We start from the raw sequence: 23,180 nt of genomic DNA on the forward strand, positions 1-23,180 counted from the left end.
AACCTGATTAAAGGATAGTTATCGTATTACTTTGAAGTTTGCTGCAAAATAGGTTGCAGCGAATGCCATCACCCCGAATTTCATTTACCCTGATTCTATAATTACCCCGAATTCCATCACCCCAAATGCTATTTCCCCTAATTTACAATCATCTTGACATGATGATATTGATGACATTTCCACATGATAGTGGAATTCGGGGTAATGTCATTCAGGGTGATGAGTCGTTCGGGGTTTTGTAATTCGGGGTAATGGCGTTCGGGCTAATGGCATTCGGATGGTAATGGGATTCGGGGTAATGGGGTAGAATTGTTGCAGCATTTTAAAGAAGTGAAGCCTTGTGAATTGAAACAACATCGAAGAAACTAAACGGTGAAGATGACTCCAAGCCGTAACGAAATGCTTGCATTTGTCAAATACGTATTAGATAACTTTTTCGGAAATATCCGGAGAAGTTCAGTGTTGACATCATGTGCTAGAAGAGATTTGTCCTTTTGGATACATTTTTATTGCAATCAGAGCATGCCATAGGTAATTATTTTACAATGAAGTAGATTGCAGCAATGAGCAGATATAAGAAAATACAGTCAAACTTCCATGAGTCGATATTCCATTACTCGATATCAACTCAGGAAACCACACTAAGAGCAAAAAAAAATCATAGTTACTATGACGGTTCCTTGAAATCAGTTCCCATAGCATATCTGATCCATGAACTGTTTCCATGAGTCGATGGTTACTTCAATATCGACTCATGGAGGTTTCACTGTATAACTAACGGGGATGACTCTTTTCGCATAAAGACATTTCGCATAAGAACGTTTCGCGTAAAGTAGTTTTATGCAAGAATAGGTAGCATTACAAGGCATATTATTCTCGTTATGCCAAACGTCCTTAGGCAGCGTCCATTTATTACGTAACGCTAAAATTGAACATTTTTGACCCCCTCCCCCCCCCCTCCGTAACGCTTAATGTATGATTATTTCAAATTTTTGTATGAGTCGCTTGAGCATACTCCCCCCTCCCCCTAGAGCGTTACGTAATTTGTGATGTAATGTAATGTAATGTAATGTTACGTAATTGATGTAATTTGGATACCGCCTTATGCGAAACGTCTTTATGCGAAATGGGCTACCCCCATTACTAACATAAGCTGACTTTAAAGTGACAAAGATACGCGAAGATACGGATTATTATCATAGTTTATTCCAAGAACATTGTAACCCCGGAAAAAATCGTGAAAAAAGTTTAATGGATATTTGTACTTTAAAGTGGTTTTTATATGAAAATTGCTATGAATCTTATATTTTGATAGATAGACAACCATTTTTCTTCAATCAACATTTCCAAAAACTTTGTCGAAGATACTAATCAGAGGAAGTCAAAAATATCTCTCTTATAAGCAAGTTAATCAAAAATTTCTTGAAGTGAAAAGCTGCCTCTTAATATATGTAGTAACTATGCCTAACAAAGTCTAACCATATTTTCACTCTTAGACACTGAAAAAGCTGATGATGATGATTTTAAAGGTTTAAACCACTGTGAAATGGAAACATTTCCGTTAGAATTAAAACTAATACAATTCTTAGTAAATAGGTTTAATTTTAGTGTCCCATATAATTTGTAGAGGCCCCTGAACTTCAAATATGCTCAATTTAATTATCACAAAATTTTAATGTTAAAAAGTTAAGCACCAGGTAAAATCGCTCAAAACAATAGTCGTTTTTCGTTTGTAAATTTTTGTTTAGCAACAATTTTGTAAAAAATGGCTTGTTTCATACATTGTTCAGCATGGGTGGAAATAGTTAAAACGATGAGTACAAAAAATTAAAGATCTCAAAGTAGAATAGATATTTAAACCATTAAAACTACTATTATTTTAAGCAGTTTAACTTTTAAACCGTGAATGGCTAGAGATGTTAGTATTAGAAAAGCTTACATGGTCATTTTCCACAAAATTGGCCTCAAAAACGAAAAAAAGTACATTTCAAAAATTTCAGCTATTAAAGCTTATGAAATTACCTTCTCAAAAATATATTTTTGAAAGTTTTCCACTAATTGGAACATAGTTTTTCCGGTTTTTCTTTATGAATTTTCTCAACGGTGGAAAACTGTTTCCAGTTATTTTTTTTTTTGTTCCTGAGAAAATTTGCTTTCATTTTCATAAAAAACTTTGTTTCTACGTTCTTAAATTATGATTTTTCAAAGAAAAAAAGGCTCAAAATGGCACATTTGCACATTTTTTTACAAAATGGGCCATAACTCAAAAACGAAAAAAAAAAGTATATTTCAAAAATTTCAGCGATTAAAGCTTATGAAATTATCTTCTCAAAAATATTTTTTTGAAAATTTTCCACGAGTTGGAGCATTGTTTTTCGGCTTTTCTTTACGAATTTTCTCAACGGTGGAAAATTTTGCGGAAAACTTTTTCCAGGTAATATTTTTTTTATTCCTGAGAAAATTTGCTCTCATTTTCATATAAAAAAAACTTTGTTTCTATGATGCTTCGTTCTTGAGTTATGATTTTTCAAAGTAAGTAGTGTCAGGGGAAAACAAAAAAATTCCAACTGAGTTTTCCGGGAAAATAGGCGACCCTGATTTTTTCTCATTTTTTTTTATTCATATATTGATGAGCCCTGCCTGTGGAAAAAGTTTCATGAAAATCTGAGACCTTTCGGCCCAAACCGTACGGAAATAAAAAAAATCCCCAGGTGTCACCAGATAAATCGCATTTAGAATTCTCGAATATCAATCTCTGGATTGTTTTCTTGCATGGTGAGTACTAACTTTTGAAAACAACGTATGCTGGCATTCGGTAGCTTCTTCAACCAGTAAAGCTAAAGGTGCAGGTGAGTGAATTATTATTTTTCCAGCATGAGCCGGAATTTTATGGAAAGTTGCAGGAATTGTGTATCAACTATACAAATTGGAATATTGTTGGTAAGTAGCTTGGTAGGTTTATTTACCCTTGACAGTTGATTGCTATCAGAATATAATGCAACCTTCCAATAAAATTTTAATATGATAAGCTTCCTTCCACTTTGTTACAAATTTACACTCTAAATTGTATAACTTATCTTTTTAGTTATCGTAAACATCTTCTGCAATTTCATAATTGGCACAAATGTGTTTGAAAGCAATTTCAACATTCTCCATATGATTCAATTTCACATCGAAAAAACAAATAACAATGCGATTTTCTATAGCTTCACCTATCACTGTTTTTGCTAATGCTCACACTTTTTCTAGTGTTTCAACAATACCATCATTTTCAGAACCACTGACAGTGAAATACTCTACTCATATATAAAATTCAATTGCCAGTATTAGGTAGGGGAACTTACATATTCTCGGCAGCCTAAGCTGATGCCGCGCTTCTTTTGTAATTTTCTCGGACATCAGCAGACAAATTACGTGTTTGTTTGTTTACATTTATGCGCTGCTAAATCCTCTACCGATTCACACCGACAGATTTGTTAAAATCTTTCTGGAAACGTTTTTGCAACGCTGTGAACATCTCTTGTCAGTGTTACTATTGTCGGCAGCCTCATTCTCTTCGGCAACTTTTCCATAAGCGCTGCAGGCGGATCTGTTCGGCAGCTGCAAATCAGTCGCATTTTGAGGCGTGTTCAATTGATTTGATGACATCTCTGGCGAAATTGTTTGTGTCGTCTCGAAAATCTCGTCAGCGGGAAGCTGACAGAACAAGGATTCATCTGAATGTTTTCATTGGTGTGTTTAGAAAGAAAAACACTGTGTATTTGGCGTTTGAAATTTGGTTGCCGATAATAGTCGCATGGTGCCAAAGCCGTAAGTCGCCCTAATAACTGTTGGCTCTACCACATTTGGCATAATGCCATTTGGCATAATGGCCATTTGGCATAATAGCCATTTGGCATAACGGCCATCTGGCATAATTAAAAATATATATATTTTTCTCACACATTTCACATTAAACATTCAGCGCTCCGTCATTGTAATCATCGTCATCGTCGAAACTTCTAAAGCAGTTTTTCTATTCAAAACTAAAAATTATTCGATGAAAATGTGATCACTATGTATCAGTTGGAGAATAGATTACAGTGAACACATTTTCCTGTAAATTTTCTTGATTTTGAACGAAAAAACTGCTTTTGAAAACTTCGAAATCAATAACGGATCCTGACCCCTTAAAGTGCTTGAAATGTTTGTCTAGGACAAGTCAAATTGACTGGAAAAAGGGAGTAATATTGACAATGATTTTTAGTCCAAAGAAGTTAATGTGAAGTAATTACGAGGAAATACTTTAAGATAGGCTCGTCCAAATAGTGCGTTTGAGGCTGATGATAATATTATTGCCAACATTATTACTCGTCTTATCTGAGGTTGAGCATATCGCTGGAGAGCCATCCCATAACATATGGGGTAATTATTTTAGATTAGATTAGGGGTCGTCCATGAACCATGTGGTCATTTATGGGCGGAAGGGGGGTTTGGCCGAAGACCACAGTCCACAAAAGTATTAAAATTATTTTGTAGAAAACTGACCACAGGGGAGGAAACAATTCGGTCTGAAATTCCGAAAAAATGACTTAGTAAAATTCACCTTCTTTCAAACATGAGCTGTTCTTTTGAGTTTGCAGTTTATCGAGTCATAACGAACTGTGGACGCTGCGAATGCCGGACAGTGGCCTTTTCGCGATGTTTTTAGACTAAATTCCGACATTTTCGTCTAAAGTTCATAATTACCACGTCCTTTACATTCTCCATGCATAAAGTAGAAGAAAAATGACTTTTGGGTGAATTAGGGGCAGTGTCTGGGATTGAGTAGTGTTTAGTCAATTGGATGTGTCGCTTGCTCCAGCGGGAGCGAGCGATGGGACCATACTCGTTTGGCATGCAATGCGTAACCGATTAATATCGGAAATCCGGTTAGTCGTGATTATATCATGGATCTCACCACTGAGTCGTGCTCATTCAATTAAGATGAGTTTCAGGAATTTGAAGCGTCCGGGAAATTTGAATCAACACGGTACCAAGGGCATCCGATGTAATTAAAAATCGATCATGGCGTGCCTATGATTCACTACGCTGCATACTAAAAGAACAGCTTATGTTTGGAAGAAGGTAAAATTTCTAGTTGGGTAGTTTACCAATTATTGAATGCATAAAATACTCGCTAATTGTTGAACATTTCGTAAGGAACACACATATTCTTCAGTAATAGGCGAAATATTCTGCTTAACTAATAACAGTGTATCAATTGATTGCTGTACTGCCCATAACTGCAAAACAGTCACATTCGACATTTTTGACAAAATGGAGTTAATACCATGGAGAGTCATCAAATGATAAATACTTTTAATCGACTTACTGAAATCTGTGAGATTGTTCTAGAAAATCCGAAAAAAATACCAAGTTGTTTTGTCACATTGGTAATTATAACCGCATAACAGTCACATTGAGATTATAAATGAGCCTCGTAATGTGATAGTAATGAAATTTCAATCAGAATTATTTTCTGACAATTCACCTAGTATGCGATATGAGTTGTACAAAATTTCAGCCTCAAATAAGCACTTTCGAATTCCTGGTAATTTTTAGAAATTTTAGTTTCTTCCCATACTGCCATAAAATGTACACTTGGTATGCCATTTACTCAATGCCTACTTTTGTCGAACGTTACAAATATGCAGTTATGGGCAGTGTAGCATTTAAGGCAAAGCATCTCTCTTGAGATTTTCCTTCTTTGGAACATTGGATGTTCTTCATATTTAACTTCTGTGCCCTCAAAAAAAAAATAGTATTAAATCGTGGCACTCAAGCGACGGCCAGAAATCGAGCTAATGCTTTAAAAATAATTAAAGACAGATGTTCAAAGAGCATAACAAGGATGATAAAAGCCGGCTCACTCTACGGTGACAAATTTTTACTCCTAATAAAACTTCTTTATGAAGCTACGTGAATAAAATTTCACAGCTACAAGTGTGACTTGAAGGGCACTGGTCGAAAATTGAAAATGATTATATTATGTTGTCTAGAATGGACATGTATTTCATTTAGGCTGATCATTATCAGGCCATAAGTTGAGGACAATAATTTGAGGAAATGTATTCTTCAAATTATACCAAATGGCCGTTATGCCAAATGGCATTTAAGCCAAATGGCCATTATGCCAAACGGCATTATGCCAGATGGCATTATGCCAAATGGGGTAGAGCCCTAACTGTTGTCGAAGGAATCAAACAAGCATATTTTTTGTGCTCAGTAAAGAGCGATTGATGTTTCCTTGGGTACCTAATGGAGAAATATTATTCCGAAACTCATGGTGGCGGTGTTGGTCGTGGTTATGAATAAACAAGTAACAAACCCACGAATGGTTTCAAAATAACAGATTGAAAATCGCTTCAATTCATATTTCCTAAAATCATGTTTTCTGGCCACTTCAGATGGCTACTCTAAGGGCAAAATAAAATTTTGGTCCGAAATAAATCAAAAACTTGGAGGCCAACTAAAAATAACGAGACATTATTTTAATAGTACAGCAGAAAGCATTTGTAAAACCTTTATGGGAATGTATTTAGATGAAGGCCATTCATGAAAAATGTAATTGTTTGTGAACTTAAAAAAAGGTTTTTTCGTCGGAAAGTGTAAATTTTGCATCAATTTTTGGCTTTGATACTCTTTGATCTCAGAAACTAAAGCGAGTAGCATTTTCTTTTTTTTTATTTTTCTCAATAATGTTGTTTGTAATAAGTAGAAAATAAGCAAAAATGATTTAGCAAACATTTTTTTTAGATTTATGACCGCCTGATTCCCCATAGTGCATTCGGGTAAATAGCATTAGGGGTAATGGGGTAGAATCGTCTTTTTGTTGTATGGGTAACAAGCATGGATGCACGATGTTACTTTAATAGAAATTTACTAAAATTGGCGAGTTTGCTTTTGAAAACTCTACAACTTTGCATGATTCTGCAACTTTTTCCGTTGTTGTTCTTTAGTGCTAAAACTTGATCTGAGGTATCCTAACCATAGTTACTGCCTAAACCATGGTACGGTAAAGTTAATATAATCCATATCGATATCTATTGAAAGACGCCAAAGACGAAGAATCACAGAGTACACTGTGCATAATGCATAAAGTAAAATCTGGACTTTTGACACGCAATGGGAGTCATACATCGATCCACTTTTTCATAAGACTTATATTGTTTCTATTGTATAAATGTAATTTCATCTTAATTGACCATGATTTTTTTTTTAAATAGTATTTCAATACAAATAAGCTGAACAGTAGCATCACAACGCATTGCAGATTACGTTTCTCAAAAGGCTTCTTTTATATTACTTTTATATTACCAAGTATTCTTTAGGCTTTTGAATCACTCTTACGAACTTTTCTCCGACTTTTTCTCGGAACAAAGCCCCATTCTTCACAAAAAAAACTCCATTTTCAACTGAATTGAATGTAATGCGAAATGTGTTGATTATTAGAAGCTCTATCAACCCTGTGTATCTATTTATCTAGCAGTTCTATTCTAATGTGAACAATGACAGACACTCACTACTTCCTATGAGTAAAAACTTCTTCAAGAACATTAGTCGTGACTTTTACTTCTTCGAAGTAGATTCGAAACCAGTCTACGCCCACACCTCACGTACCGTTTCGCCATGTGCGGGTCTGGGTTTGTGTTTCCCTCCCGATAAGAAAACTCGCTCAGACGCATCTTGTATTTCTATGCAAAAAGTTTGGCAAGTCGTCTGTAACGCATGGAAGCACGCACGCACGCACGTCATACCATCGCTACACGTAGACAAAGATGTCAGACAGATCAAATTCACAACTTTCTCCCTTGTCATAGGGCATACAACCGGTTTTCATTTCCTAGGAAGGAAATTCTATTTATTTCCAAATGCCTCCTTCAAGGGGCTTTAAATGGAAACGACGACGCTCGCTGACATCTTCGTAACGGAACGTTTGACAGTTGCTTATAAATTCACCCATTCAACGTGTGGTAAACCGGAAAAGAACGACGCGTTCGGAATCTTTAATCAATTTTGCATAGGGGATGACGTCCATTGCTTGTGACGTTACGCTTGATGTTATGTAGCATGCAAGAATCGAAGCATCACCATTAGAGTGGCACATAATGGTCGAACCACAAAAAACTACAGAAAATCCCTGTAATTTTGTTCATTTGGAACTCTAGAACCTACTGAGAAAGTTTGTGCAAAATCCGTCAACTCTAAAGGAAGTCTAGCTTAAAAGCAAAGCTTGAAGTTTGTGTGGAGCGAAGAAACGGTTTAAATTACATTTTCTACGTAACTTGACGATGAATCATGATTGCTGAGCTGATGCATATTCAATAAATAGAAAAAAGGCTGCAACAAACAGCAAGATTTCCGATTTATAAATAAAAAAGTTATACCTTGGAAGACTGAAAACGATCAGTTTTCTCACAAATATATTTGGTCGATTTCCTGCATTCAAACTTCAAGCTCGTTTAGGCTTCTCTTAAATTTTATGGATTTCACTCAAATTTCCACATAAACTTATAGAGATCAAAATGAACAAATTTGGAGATTGTCATTTAAGATTTGTACGAGTTGATCATTTCCAAACAAAAATGGACCACCTTAGTAATCCTATTTTCTCACATTTTGCCACAGGCGACTCGCTTTAATATATGATTCCTTAAAATGGGGTCCTATTTTTAACACAAGAAGGTAGGAGAAGTTGACCACCGCATTGGACTTGATAATGGGAGTTTCGTAACACAATATTCAACCGTAGCACCGGTGTTCAAGTACCTCTACGCGAATGCATTTGCTCGAAGAAGTTTTCCTACTTTTTCGGGCGGAAGCTAACATTGTTTCGGTGCGGAGGGGGGAAGCTATGGCTGGAAGTTCTCTGCTATCGTCGGTTCTGATTAGAAACTGGTACACACACATACACACGCGATGGTGACTATTTTTAAAACTTTCGCTATTGTTTGGTTCACTATACGGAGGGCTGTATGAACTGTGATGGAGTATGATGATGGCTTAGAACAATTTAGATGGTGTGTGCAGATGATGTTGGAATTATCATGAAGAAAGAGTCGGTATGTTGGATGAAATCATTTTTCTACACTTATCTACAGTTAAAAGAAAATAATGAAAATTATAAAACATGTTCGGGGTTGAGATCAGTCAGCTGTTAATTCAGCCATTCCATGAAAAACGGATCTAGTGGGTCACCGAATTCCGTAAAAATTTGCTATTTTGTTCCTTATCCGAAATAAGGATACACGTGTTTTTGGATTTTTGATTAAGGTGACCATTTCCGAAATAGGGTGACCAGAAAAATCGCGATTTTACTAAAATTTTATTTAAAACAAATCATAACTTTTGAACCCTTTCACCGATTTTAAATTTTCTTGGACAAAATGAAAGCTAAAGATTTTGACTTTATAAGAAAAATATAAAATTTCACAAACATTGTTTATTTTACATGAAAAAAAATCCGTTTTTTCGTGTTTTGTAGGTTTTGGGACAAAAGGGGCTATTGATGTTCTCATTTTTTGTTACATTACATTTACTGAGCGGTTCCACAGAAAATGACGACTTTTTTCCCAAATTTCATTTTTATATATTTTGATTTGGATGAAATTTTGCACATGCTTTCTTTATGCCCAAAAATGCCTTTTTGCATCATCGGCTCGCCATTTTGACTCTAGCCTTACTTTTGAGAAGGAGAAGAAAAAAAGAAAATTATGACCATTTTCAACAAATTCACCTTTTTTGTAAAAGACTTCATTTTTTGTCTACTCAACATATAAAAAAATAAAAAAAATCAAGAAAACGATTTTTGTGAAAATGGATTTTTAAGCTTTATTTTCCAAATAAAAAAAATTGCATTTTTTTTACTGTGTATATTTTTTCCAGATAGTTCCAACAATAACCTAAAACTTTGCGGAAGACACCAAACTAATCGGACAAACCGTTTCTAAGTTATATTATAATGACCGAAAATTGAAAATTATATTATAATTTTGTATTAAAATCGCTGCATATTTAAAACGGTAAAAGTTAGCCTGATTTTTCTGTCCACCTTTTTTGTTGTAAATTTTGCGTACTTTCATAAAATCGAGTTGAAAAATATTTAAATAGTTTATTATGACCATTTTAAAAAATTCACATTTTTTCAAAAAATCATAACTATTTTGTCCATGATTTCTCCATCTTGACCCACTGTGCAAAAGACTCCATTTTTTGTCTACTTTAAAATATAAAAAAATAAAAAAAATCAAGAAAACGATTTTTGTGAAAATGGATTTTTAAGCTTTATTTTCCAAATAAAAAAAATTGCATTTTTTTTATTGTGTATATTTTTTCCAGATAGTTCCAACAATAACCTAAAACTTTGCGGAAGACACCAAACCAATCAGACAAATAGTATCTGAGTTTTAATTTTTTGAAAATTGTTAAGGCTTTTTTTCTTAGGCCCTTCTCAAAAGTAACGCTAGGGTTAAAATGGCGAACCGATGATGCAAATAGGCATTTTTGGGTATAAAGAAAGCATATGCCAAATTTCAGCCAAATCAAAAAATACAAAAGTAAACCGACATTCGAATTCAAATAGAACCGCTCTACTGTCAAATTTTCATCGTTGTATATTTTTTAGTTTTTGAGATATTTTTTTTTAAATAAAAAATCTGTTATATTTTATCGGTATACACTTTACTGCCGTTCTACGAATATTTGTCCCGCGGTCCATAAGGTTTACATAGAATATGGGACAAGTAGGCGTAGAAGAACAGTAGGTATCAGCGCATTAGATTTTTTATTTTTCAAAAAATCATAACTTTTGAACTGCTCAACTGTTTTCAATTTTTTACGGAATGAAAGCTTAAGATTTCAACTTTTCAGAAAAAATATAAAAACCCTGAAAAAAAAAATACATGAAAAAATATAAAAATTTCCTAAAAAACTATAAACATTTATTTATTTTCATGTAAAAAAATATTTTTTTCAGAGTTTTATATATTTTTGAAAAGCTGAAACCTTAAGCTTTCATTCTATAAAAAAAAGATTGGAAATCGGTTGAGCCGTTCTAAAGTTATGATTTTTTTTTCAAATAAAAAATCTTATGCGCTGATACCTACAGTGTGTGCCGATAGAAATGACTGATTTTTTATTTTCAAAAAAATTTTTGTCAAAAAGTAAAAAAATACATCGCTGAAAATTTGACAGTAAACGTAAAATTTTCTGAACTTTCAAAAAAATAATTGAAAACAGCAATAGCTTCTTTTGTCCCAAAGCAAAACACGAAACAAACGGAAATTTTTGATTTATTCTCATGTAAAAAAAACATTTCTCGTGAAATTTTATATTTTTCATGAAAAGTCAAGATCTTTAGCTTTCATTTCGTTTAAGAAAATTGAAAATCGGTCAAGCGGTCAAAAGTTATGATTGAAAATAAAAATTGCCAAGTCGCGATTTTTTAGTCATTTTATTTTGGAAATGGTCACCCTAATAAAAAAATCCCAAAACACGTGTATCCTTATTTCGGATAAGGAACAAAATAGCAAATTTTTACGGAATTCGGTGACCCACTAGATCGGTTTTTCATCAAATGGCTGTATAAATATGGTAAATCTGTAGGAAACTCAAAGACTTGATGGGTCGAAAATAGTTTACTGTTTTTTGACTGATATCAACCCGACAAGTATTGCTACAGATTACAAACAATGAACTAAAACTTGTTTTAAATAAAACAAAATCAACATAAGAACTATATATAACACTTTAAACACTACAGTTGATTATATGGGGTAAAGCATTGTATATATGGAGTATTAAGAAAAATCGAACACAATAAGGATTAGTGTCTGGAAAACTCACGCTAATGCTATTACTACGAAGTCCAACCAATTCCATGCATCTCTAAGATAAGTAAACGGTTGTAATATGAAACCTCGCGCCATCACTTTTACAGCTGATTCGAACGTGTAGATGCCGGTGAATATCACCCTGAGGTTTTTCGGTAGTAGTTGTTGTTGTTGGTTCGAAGAATGGAAAACGGTTAGTTGACAGTGGTGATAAAATCAACGCTTTTTGAGCTGGTTAAAATGTGCTTTCTGCTAATCTTCCTAGGAAACGATCCTAACCTAATCTGCGCCCCTGTTTTTAATTAATCAATCTAAAGGCTTCTGCTATTTCACGCTTCTCCCGGTACAATTTCGGACCACTTGACACCGTGTCTCATGTGTGTGGAAATTTCCACCATCATATTTGTCCCACCCGACCCGAATGAGGAAACACTCTAGAAGGCAACAGGATTGCAGGCAATGCTCCATACCAAATGTCCTGAGGCACGCTGGCGCTGGGGAGGAGCGGAAAATGACGGTCGTAAAACTTGATGCCTTCATCCGGGCTTCAGGAGGGTTTCGGTAGACGATACTGTTTCAGGACGATACGCTCGACGAAGAAGCTGCTTTTCGCACATATCGTAAACCGGAGGCGAATTGATCAGTATTTTAGCATTTTTTTAAATATTACTTGTTTATCAAACTGATTTCGACAAAATCAAACATGATAAAACAAAATTCAATATTCGCTGAAATAATCTAAAAAATCTTAAATTGAAATTAACACTCTGGGGCAAAATTTATCACCATATAACGAAATATGTTTAAGAGTAAAACATTACCTTTTCCACTAAATTTGAATACCCCAAATCTGGAACTCTTACAACTAGTAGATTGGACAGTTTAATACAACTAGTTATTTTTTATTGCTCAATTAATCTTTGAGTAACCGTGTAATACGGCTAGAGGTGAGGTTTTTGTTTTTCGATCATCAAACCCGAATTTTTCCCGTAAAACGTGCTTATTTCTTGGGAAATTAAGAAATAAGCACGTTTTTCGGGAATAATTTGGGTTTGATGATCAAAAAACAAAAATCTTAAATCTTTATGTTTCAAAGACGAGTTAAGTAATGCATTCTTAAACTACCACAACATTTCAAATACTAAAAATTTGCATCAGCGTATTGTTTATTACTGATTTTGTCAAAAGTGTTGGTAACACTCTTGAAAACTTTGAATATTTTTACGCAAAAAAAAAAACATTTTGAAAAACAAAAAAAAAGGTTGTTTGCGATGCAAACGAAAAGTTTAACATCTTTGAGATGAGTTTTAATTATCACTCTAGTGATCAATTTATCCCCGGGTTACGGTACCAAGATATGTGCTTGGCTCGATTTAGGACACACCATCGAACGATGGTATCATAGGTTTGTACAGGAAGGGATGTGAGCGTTGTAAGATTCCTCACCTCTAAGTGTAATGGCACGCTGGTGAACGTGATGAGAAAGTTTTACTGCAGTATTCGTAGGGTACGCGCTTGACTACGGGGTGCATGCGAGCGCGGTACCGTTTTGGGCATACTTTCGGATGGTTTAAGAAGACTGTTGAACTAGTTGTTTGACAAAAGTGACAGAAAAATGTTTCAAATGTACCACGATTGAATGGATAAATGTAGAAAGAGAACAAATGGGTAAACCCCAAATGATTCAATCAGTTTATTGACAAACAAAAGTGGAGCTAACGGATTGATTTTACGGCAACGATTGGAAAGTCGGATCTTTGATTGTAAGAAATTTAAATGAACCTGCGTCTGTTAGGCTCCTGGCTCATGAACTGCGGTACCTCCAAGTAATACGCTGACCTGAAAACGGAGAACTTGAACTCTGAGCGGTGTATTCCAATCACCAACATTTCATTCAAGTACCGCATCCAGTTGTGGAAGCGGTCGCATCACGAAGCACCTCTAGAGTACAAACCAATGCAAAACAAACATGACAGGTTCACAAACCGACTTGGCACTCGCCTGCTCGGGAGAACATATCGCGAACATTTACACGCGATTAACCGAACAAGTTGTCATTTATTATGGTTTTGACAGACAAAACTGTTGTTTATTCATCAAATCAACAGTTAACTACCAGTTTGTAGTCAAAAATCTTTGAAAGAAGAAATCTCAGTGGATAAATAGCTTTTTCCAAAAGCGCAACTGACTCTGAATAGCTCCGAGCACGTTCACGAATAACTTCAACTTCGTTTACTCGCCAGCATGACAAATGCGAGTAAATCAGCACTCTGATATTCGCGAGCATTTTGTTTTGTTTTCGCTCTGGCTCAGCAGACATATTCGTCACTTTCCATCACTGACCGCATCTACTAAAGCGGAGGCGCCAGAGTAGAACGTGGAGTTGACTCTACGGTGATTGGGAAGTGGATACAGCGAGTTATTGTATCCGGTTAGCTTGCTGTAGCGACCGAATCTGTCTGTTGAGAATGAAAGGCAAGTTCTTTAGCTTTTTTGCGCCTACGAAAGATAAGACCGGTGACACTAAGGAAGGATTCTATGACAGGTTAGATAAGTAGAAGTCCCACAACTTTATCTACGAAGCTGTGACCACAATTGCTCGAAGCTGTGACCACCACCTCGCGGGATGGCGACGAAGGCAAAACAACTGGTTCGATGAAGATTACCAGAAAATGACAGACGTTGAGAATTCCACCTGAAGCTGTACACCCGAGTAACACACATGTTACATCAGGGTGATTAAAAATTAAAAATGTTTGGAAATCCTATCTCCCATATCTTGCTTACAATCCTTACCATAAAAATAGTGTTCTGTGAAGTTTTCATGGTGGTGGTTTAAAGGTGACCCAAAGGCGATGGGGATTTATATGGAAATTACTATGAAGTACAAGGTAGCATGTGCTAAAGGAAGCGAATACACCGTAAAAGGAGAAGTTGACACGGAGAATGTGCGATAGCTGAACCACAAGATAGCATGTACTGAAACGATCTGCGCAGATTTTACGCAACGGTCGAAGGGCGCGGCACAACACCGAATCAGTGCATGCCATGTACAAAGACCCCGATGAGAATTTGCTGATCGATCAAACGGAGGCGGCGGGTTTTAGTTTTAGTGAAAATGGAAATGTAAACGAGAAGCAGGGTTAACATAGACAATCACGGTCGAGCTGCGGACCCACTGACCATACGAGAGTGGCGTGCTACAACGATGGAAGAATGGAAGCGAAGGGAAACGGTTTCTTGACCGTCTCTGGTTCTAGCGATTGCTATGAATAGTTTAAGTGTGGTAGACTAAAAGTGTAAGGGCCGATTTCTTTACCTCCGCTTAACTCGTAGGGTAGAAGCACCGGTTTTGGCCATACGCCAATTGTAGCCATAGTGGATTATACACCGTTTTACGGTTTATGGACAAAAGGTCGAAAGACAAAAGGTCGAAAGGACAAAAGGTCGAAAGACAAAAGGTCGAAAGGACAAAAGGTCGAAAACGATTTGCATGGTGGGAAATTTTTCCTTCTTTGAAAAAATATTTTCGACCTTTTGTCCCTTCTTTTTTGTTCTTCGACCTTTTGTCCTTTCGACCTTCTGTCTTTCGACCTTTTGTCCTTTCGACCTTTTGTCTTTCGACCTTTTGTCATAGATTCACACGTCCAAATTTATTCAGAACATAAGAAAAACAATTAATTTTCCTTATAATTTCAACTACCATTTGGCCAGGGTACTCCTAATTTGGTCACTCTCATGAGAAATCAATGCGATTGGCCAATTTAGGAACCGAAGTTAAATCCCTGGTCTAAACTGGTTCTGATGGCCAACGAGATTTTCAAAGCAAAAAAATGGGTTTGGCTCAGTTTTTATATTTTACATACATAATATGGATTGAAAGCTTGCATTTGACATATTTGTAGTATAAATGCGGCTTCCCATGTAATTTTTATTGACATTTTCTCTTAGGCTGGCCAAAACCGGTGCTTTTACCCTAAACCACGTTTACCCATATGATTAAACTAGGTTTACCACCTAAGCGGAGGTGAAGAAATCGGCCATAAGATAAAAGCAAGTGAAAGATACAACTACGAAGTACGGGTAAAGGCGTCCCTTCGTGATTGAACCTATGACCTTCTACTTATAAAGCCGAAGAGATAGCCATTGGACCACCAACCCCGTCTAGCTTCACTAGCATGGCACTGAGCAGCTTTATCAATCGATTACATCTAATGGTTTGGGAAGTCAAAGAAATGCCTACCGGTTAGTTGGATGGCAGCTTATGCCCAATCTATCAGCAAGGGCACAGACAGACAATTTTGTTGGGATTATCCTGCTGAATCCGGCGTACCAGGCTGGATTTCGTGAAGGTCGCTCGACAACACACCAGATCCTTGCGAATGATCCCAGATAAGTTCCTGGAGTATAACTTGCGAACTCATCACCTGTTTATTGATTACAAGCCAGCGTAAGATTCATTAAAAAGTAATGAACAAAGGTAGATAATGCATGAACATGGTTTTCCGGAGAAACTATTAAGGCTGAAGCCTGATTCGAATTGCAGATGAGGTGTCAAACTCGTTTGTGACGTTAGACGAATTGAAGCAAGGAGACGCAATTTCGAATTTTATGTTCAACATTGCAAACGAGGATGCCATTGGGACAATTGGCGTTCAGAGAAACGGCACTCTGTTGGGAATTCATTACTCGTACTGACATTCATTGTTCTGTCTCGGTCCGACATGTTCATACAATGGCCACCGAGATCAAAGACAACTGACACGACGGCTACTGGTCACAATTTCGAATAGGGTGCAGAGCTACTTGGGCACTTCCATGATTCACTTTGGCATGGAAGGTTTTTCTCAGCCGAATTGTCTGAAACTTTGCATTAAGAAACACTTCAATACGACGCATGTTGTGGCTAAATATGAGCTCCGTAGCTTCCAAAAAACCTCAATGCCGACATGAATCAAAAGTGCCAAGAATAGGATCCAGCTCCCTACCTTCCATCTGGTTCGTATCTATGTCGCTTGGTTCTACTGCAACGTCGAATAGACGAAATTGAGACGAATAAGAATTATAAGCATTATGAGATGCTGTTTGCAGCGAAACATTTTTACCACAATATTCCTTTTCCAACGCTTCTCTTCTAACTTGCAATTCCAACTGAATTTTAATCGCTGCATCCTTGTACGCCGCCTCGATCTCAGCAAGTCTACTGGCGTATTGCCTTCGTCGCATTGGATTTCAACCCAAATTCATCACACGGTCGCATATGCTTTTTGGCTTTACGAACGATATCGACCTCTTTGGAATCGATCGCAGGTCAGTAGAGGAGGCTTTCGTTCTTCTAAAAAGGTAAACAGTGAGAATTAACCTTGTTCACCGACATTAATTAATACTATCGGTCATGACGATAATCGTAACCTAATCGCTCAAGACAATTTTTTGGAGAAAATAGACGTCCGATAAAATCATCGATCGATCAACGAATTCACAAGTTGCTTGAAAAACGTCCATTCTGGTATCATTTCCGCGATACATTCTTCCATAGATACTAATTCGAAGTACATAAAAGTAGAGTAGAGATAGAGGTAGACCTAGTGGTGTTGGTGCTGAGGTAGTGCTTCACAGAGAAGTGTTTGAAGTTGTTGAAGATTTCGTTTATTCTGCGACACCAATGATATGTTACAATGACATTTTCCGTTCAGTGAAAAGACGTGTTGTAGCTGCGAATATGATTTTTTACCAACTTCGTAACCGGTTTAAGTCCTGCAAGTAGAAACGATATTCGCCTTGCTGATTATTCCGGTAGCTTTCTACGGACATGAAGATTGAATGTGGTAAGTAGTTGTCCGGAAAGCCTTTGGTGTTTCGAGCGTGAACAATATTCGGTGAAATATTGGAAAACGGTTAATAGCAGTTGGCTGGTCGCTTGACAAATTCCGGAAGAGATAAAATTCAGCATTCAACCAGGCAGAGAACGTTGGCTCTGTAGAAGAATACGCTATTTGCTTGCAGTGGATGATGACCTAGAAGTCCTAAACATTCGGAGCAACTGAAGTAGCATAGTCCAAACCTGACAACAATGGAGCTCTAGTATATACACGGCTATGACGTAAAGCAACACTGTAGCATATCCATGCTGTTGAGGATACCTTTCATTTTAGGAAAAAAAAAATCGAAAATTATTGAACAAAAATGGCACAACTTTTGATTCTCAAATGTCCTTAGGCACAGACAGACGATTTGAGTCAATTAACCCTTAAGAGGCATGGACGACTTTTTTTGCACTCTTCTGCTCATATCTTTTGACTGAATTCACCAATTCCCAAAATTTTAACAGCTTTGTGTAGGAGTTAGTTGCACTTCTAAATGCATCCACAAAGATTTAGATACCGGTGGCCAATCCGGATACACGGCCAGAAATGTAGTGTCCTCCTTGCATTCCGCCAGTGATTCTTGGTAAAGTTTCAAAATATTTCGTATGTATTTATGTAAAAGTATATGAATATAGTATTTACCAAGTCTGGCAAGCTCATGTGGAACATTTTTGACCACAATTATCACTTGGCCATTTGTCTTGAAACTTATTCAAATAGTCTCAAGTTCGAAAAGTTAACGAACTTACTTTATCAATCCTACGTGTTTCGCAGACGAAATTACACACGTTCCGCTCTTACCCAACTTGATTTTTCACTTTTAGAACATTTAATACCTGAATTAAAAAACGGCGAAAGTAAGAATTTCAACTTTCGCAACCCAACCGCTACCTTCACCGCTCTGTTGTTTGGGGAGACAAAGTGACTTAACCACGAATCAAAACAAAACACTACTTGAGCCGATTTTACACTGGTACAAAAACGTCGAAAGTAGCTGAATGAAACGGCTTATCATTTTGTTATATTTTTTTTGTGGGAAATAATAGAAACTACTCTGGTTTTGAACGCGAACTGATTATATGCAAAATTTAAGCGCTTTACACGGCAAAAAAGTGATTCATTTTAAAACAGTTTCAGAAGACAATTCTTCCTAATTAATTTTCTCAAAACCGTATGAAAGTTATTTACATCGATTTGAAAAAGTAATCGAGAAATGTTGATCTCCATGCTGTGTGCTATAAAACTAAATCTTCTCGACAAAAGATGACCATTGAAAGCCTTTGTGGTCATTTCAAATTTTATGTCCAGTGTCAGAACCTCGTTTATGGTTCCAAAAGACTGATTTTTATCATAAGAAAACAACCATTATACGAAACATCAAATAACACTGTTTCAGCAAATTGTAACGTGTAAAGTTGGATCATTCTGAAAATGTAGGTCCGGAATTTAGTTTCGGTATACAAAATGATATTTTTAAGAAAGAATTATGCCACAACATTAATGACAATTGGAAGAAAATTTTCATCTCGAGAAAAATAAAATCCAACTGTTTTGTGAATTTTGTAGGAACTCAGGTTTAGTAAAAAGGTTACCCTTCTTAATTACGAACGATCAATGTTTCATTACAACTTTAATGGAATTACAGCTTTTATAATGGGAAGGTCCTTGTACGAATCCTGGAAGGGTTCTAATAAGAATCCCGAAGGAAGCTAATAAAAATCCTGAATGGATTCTTCTTAGAACTCTAGAAGGTTTCTGATAAAACTCCTGGACAGTTTCTAGTTACAACGCTGGGAGGCATCTGATGAAAATCCTGGTAGGATTCTGGATGGGAGATCTCTGAGAATTCTGGAAGATTGTGGTGAAAATCCTGATTCAATATAAAATCTCTGCAATGTTTCTGATTAGACTCCTAGAATGTTTATACAAGAATCTTGAAACGACTTGATGTGAATCATGGTAGGATTATAATGAAAATCTAGGAAGGATTTTGAAAATCTTGGAAAATTTCTGATGAGAATACAGAAATGGTTCTATTCAGAATACTGGAAGGATTTCGGTAAGAATCCTGGTAGGATGTCGATTAGAATCCTCAAAGGATTCTGATGCGAATCATGGAAGGAATTGGATAAGAATCTTGGATGAGAGTCCTGGAATGGTTCTGTTACAAGTAGTGAAATGATTGTGATGAGAAACCTGAATGAATTCTGTTAAGAATCTTGAAGAGATTGTTCAGAATTTCAAAAGACTCTGTTAAGAATCATGTTAACCTTTTTTAAAGTGTCCTAGAAGCATTTAATAGAGAATCCTAGAAGGATTCTAATGAAAATCTTTAAACAAGTGTGATGAGAAGGTTGCTCATGAGAACCATGGAGGTATTGTGTTGAAAGGATAAATATGATTCATATGAAAATCCCATGTAGAGATTCTGTTGAGAATCCTGAAAAGATACTGGAAGGATTCTGATTCCTCGATGATCGGTATCGGTGCTAAGGAAAGCCTGTAAAGATTTCTGGTGCCTATTCTTATGGGAATCCTGAGAGGTTGCTGATGAGAACTCTACGTAAAGTCTGGTGAGAGGATTCATGCGTGAAACCTGAGACAAATCCAATGCGAATTTTGATATTTCTAAAAAACATGAATTAATATTTCGAAACCAAATATGTGGCTACTGGACAATATCCAAAATGGTTCCTGTACGTCTAGGATACGCCAACTTTTCCTCTTAAGCTTGATGAAAATCGATGTTTTGAAACCAAAAACAAAGTTCTGAAACTGAATTTAAAATCGTCATCTGTATTCAAATGTCCAGACAGGCTTCCGATACTCATCTTTTGTCGAGTAAATTTAATTTTATATCACACAGTATGAAAATCAACATTTGATTTGGGTTACTTCTCCGGGATTGCATACTAAGACTTCCGGTCTTCTGTATCTGAACATGTCAAATGGTCATGTAATTATTGTGGTCAAAAATTTTCCACATGAGCTCGCCAGACTTGGTACATACTATATATATTCACATTCTTTTACATAAATGCATTCGAAATGAATTGTAATTTTACCAAGAACCACTGGGGGAATGCAAGATGGACTCTACATTTCTGGCTGTGTATCCGGGTTGGTCACCGGTATCCAAATCTTTGTGGATGTGCAACTACATCCCTACACAAACCTGATAAAACTTTGAGAATTGGTCAATTGAGTCAAAAGATATGAGCAGACGAGTGCAAAAAAGTCGCCTTTCAAGGGTTAAAATAAAAGGCATTTAGCTTGTTTTGTTACAAAAGCCATTCTTTCCACCGTTTTTTTTTTTTCAAATTTACAAAAAAGAAGAGATGATCAGAGTAGACAAGAATACTAGGGAAAATATAGCCATATGAATAGTTGAATTGACAATTATCAGTGTTTGGATTTTGATACGAATAAACCAATCGAACCATATTCGATGAGTGTAACAGTCCGCGAACCATAACAGTTCGTGGTACATCGCAATCGGAGAGCCCTATGAATGTAAACATTCACTCTCTTGTTTGGTACGTGGTGCGAGAGCGTTCAAGAGCAGCAACTCTTACACACTGCAACAGTATCAAGCCATTCGGGTGATTTATGTTTTGCATAAATTTGGTAATTACTTTCATATTCTCTGGTAATGCAGCCTTTAACAACCTTATTATAATTTATTGGATCATTGAGCATTCCTTTGGTTGCAAACATAGCACAGCAAATGGAAAATATTCGCCTCTGCTTCTTGATCAGAATGAGAGTGGGTCAGCGAATGTTACAAGTGTTGACATACAGTGATCGGCGCCAAACAGTGGGTAGTGTGTGTCTATCTTGTTTTAGTTCATGGCTCGTTGTCTTCCATGCACGATAAATGTCATGCGTGTTGTATGAATGCAGGCGGATAAATTTTTATTTATTATTTTATTCAAATCTAAAGATTTTCGATAGTCAAAAATTAAACGAAGTTAATATGAACAGTAGATCCAAGCTAACAAACCTAACTACATATTTCGTTTGATGAACGATCAATGTGTGTTTCATTCTGTTCCGTTCCCTTGCTAAATGGACAAACCTAGAAAAGCTATAACGAAAAATTATCGCAATAAAGAAAACCTTCGAAATTCCAAAACTGATCGCCTACGGTAGCACATATAATAAACGGAAGTGCACGACGACGAGGTCGAACGTGAGTGTCGTATTGAAAAATTATAAGTGTCCTTTTTGTTGCGACCTGTACCGGGATTAGCTTGCAATGTCGTGTAAGACGTTTGCTGAAATCTAACGCAGATGGTATATTATTTTACACAAGAAACGTCTGGACGTATTCGATTAACCAATTTTCTCCTTTTCTTCGAAAAAGGATGAAAACGTTAATCCAAAAGGTCTACAATAAGCGTACGCCGTCAATTATCATATGATTAAGGGTGGAAATCTCCGCACAACTTTTAAAGACTTCCAAAGCTCCTTATCGCCCGCAGAATCGGATTGCAATTACGAGGGATAAACTTTGGGTCTAGATTCCGAGCCCAAACCCTTCCACTTGGCTCGAATCTCTCTGACTGAAATAGCAAAAGCCTTCGATTTTCGCAATGCCTAGTCGTCGAGCCTAAGCTCTCGCTTGAATACAAAAAACCGTAAGGAATTCGACCTGCAAAAAGTTACTACCCTACGGCAGCTCTTTCGGTAAGAGTTATCGATTTTCTGTTTTTCTTCCAGCGCTCGGGGTAGGTCCCGCCATCATGCTCATTTCTACTAAATTGGCTCCTGAGCCTCCTCCTTTTACTCTTTGTGGCACACTGGCAATGGACTTTCGTTTTCCTGGCTACTTTTACGATAAACAACCAGAAATAGACCTTTCCCGTCAGGAGTGAGAGATTGATGAAAGAATCTCTTCGGGGGTTCCTCGCTTGATAAATTAAAAATTTTGGTAACAAAATCGAACTACAATTTTTTTACAGAAATGAAATAAATTATTATGACAGATGTTTATTTGCAAATTAGATAAAATTCTAATTCGAAATAATAGTGTAACGCATATAAAAAATCTGCATTTATCAGTGTAGGTTAAATATAAAAAACTAATGCTTAGAAGAATTTTGTGATCTGATATGACGGGAAAGGCCTATTGCCAATTGCATCCCAGCACATGCCGATGCCTAGCCTAACAAAAAAAAAATAAAATGAAAAAAAATCTACTAGCACCACAAAGCAATTGAGTGCCAGTAACAAACCGAAAGGGTTGACCTTTTTTCCTGTTCTTCTAAGCCACCTCAGCCGAACGCCTTTAGCTAGCCTAATCCATTCTTCATCCAGTGCCTATTCAGTTTATTGATTGCATTCTTAATATAGGCGAGTCTGAATTGTCTTGCCGTCGTCGATGTTGGTTGGAGAATCGATACGTCGTCGTCTATGAGGGAGGGATCCTTGACATTGGTCCCAGTAGGTTCAGCTGTTT

The 23,180-nt window shown here is 36.4% G+C and overlaps 1 protein-coding gene across 13 annotated transcripts in view; it reads right to left on the bottom strand.

Moving 5' to 3' along the window:
- LOC5567355 (sodium channel protein para) overlaps nucleotides 1–23,180 on the bottom strand; it is a 479,280-nt gene that overhangs the window by 163,623 nt on the left and 292,477 nt on the right. For all 13 annotated transcript variants that reach the window (XM_021852350.1, XM_021852351.1, XM_021852343.1 and 10 more), the window contains one exon: nucleotides 11,866–11,994. In XM_021852350.1, the coding sequence (XP_021708042.1) occupies nucleotides 11,866–11,994 (129 nt within the window). The remainder of the gene's footprint in view (nucleotides 1–11,865; nucleotides 11,995–23,180) is intronic.

The sequence above is a fragment of the Aedes aegypti genome, chromosome 3, assembly GCF_002204515.2.
Source record: "Aedes aegypti strain LVP_AGWG chromosome 3, AaegL5.0 Primary Assembly, whole genome shotgun sequence".
Classification (NCBI taxonomy): domain Eukaryota; kingdom Metazoa; phylum Arthropoda; class Insecta; order Diptera; family Culicidae; genus Aedes; species Aedes aegypti.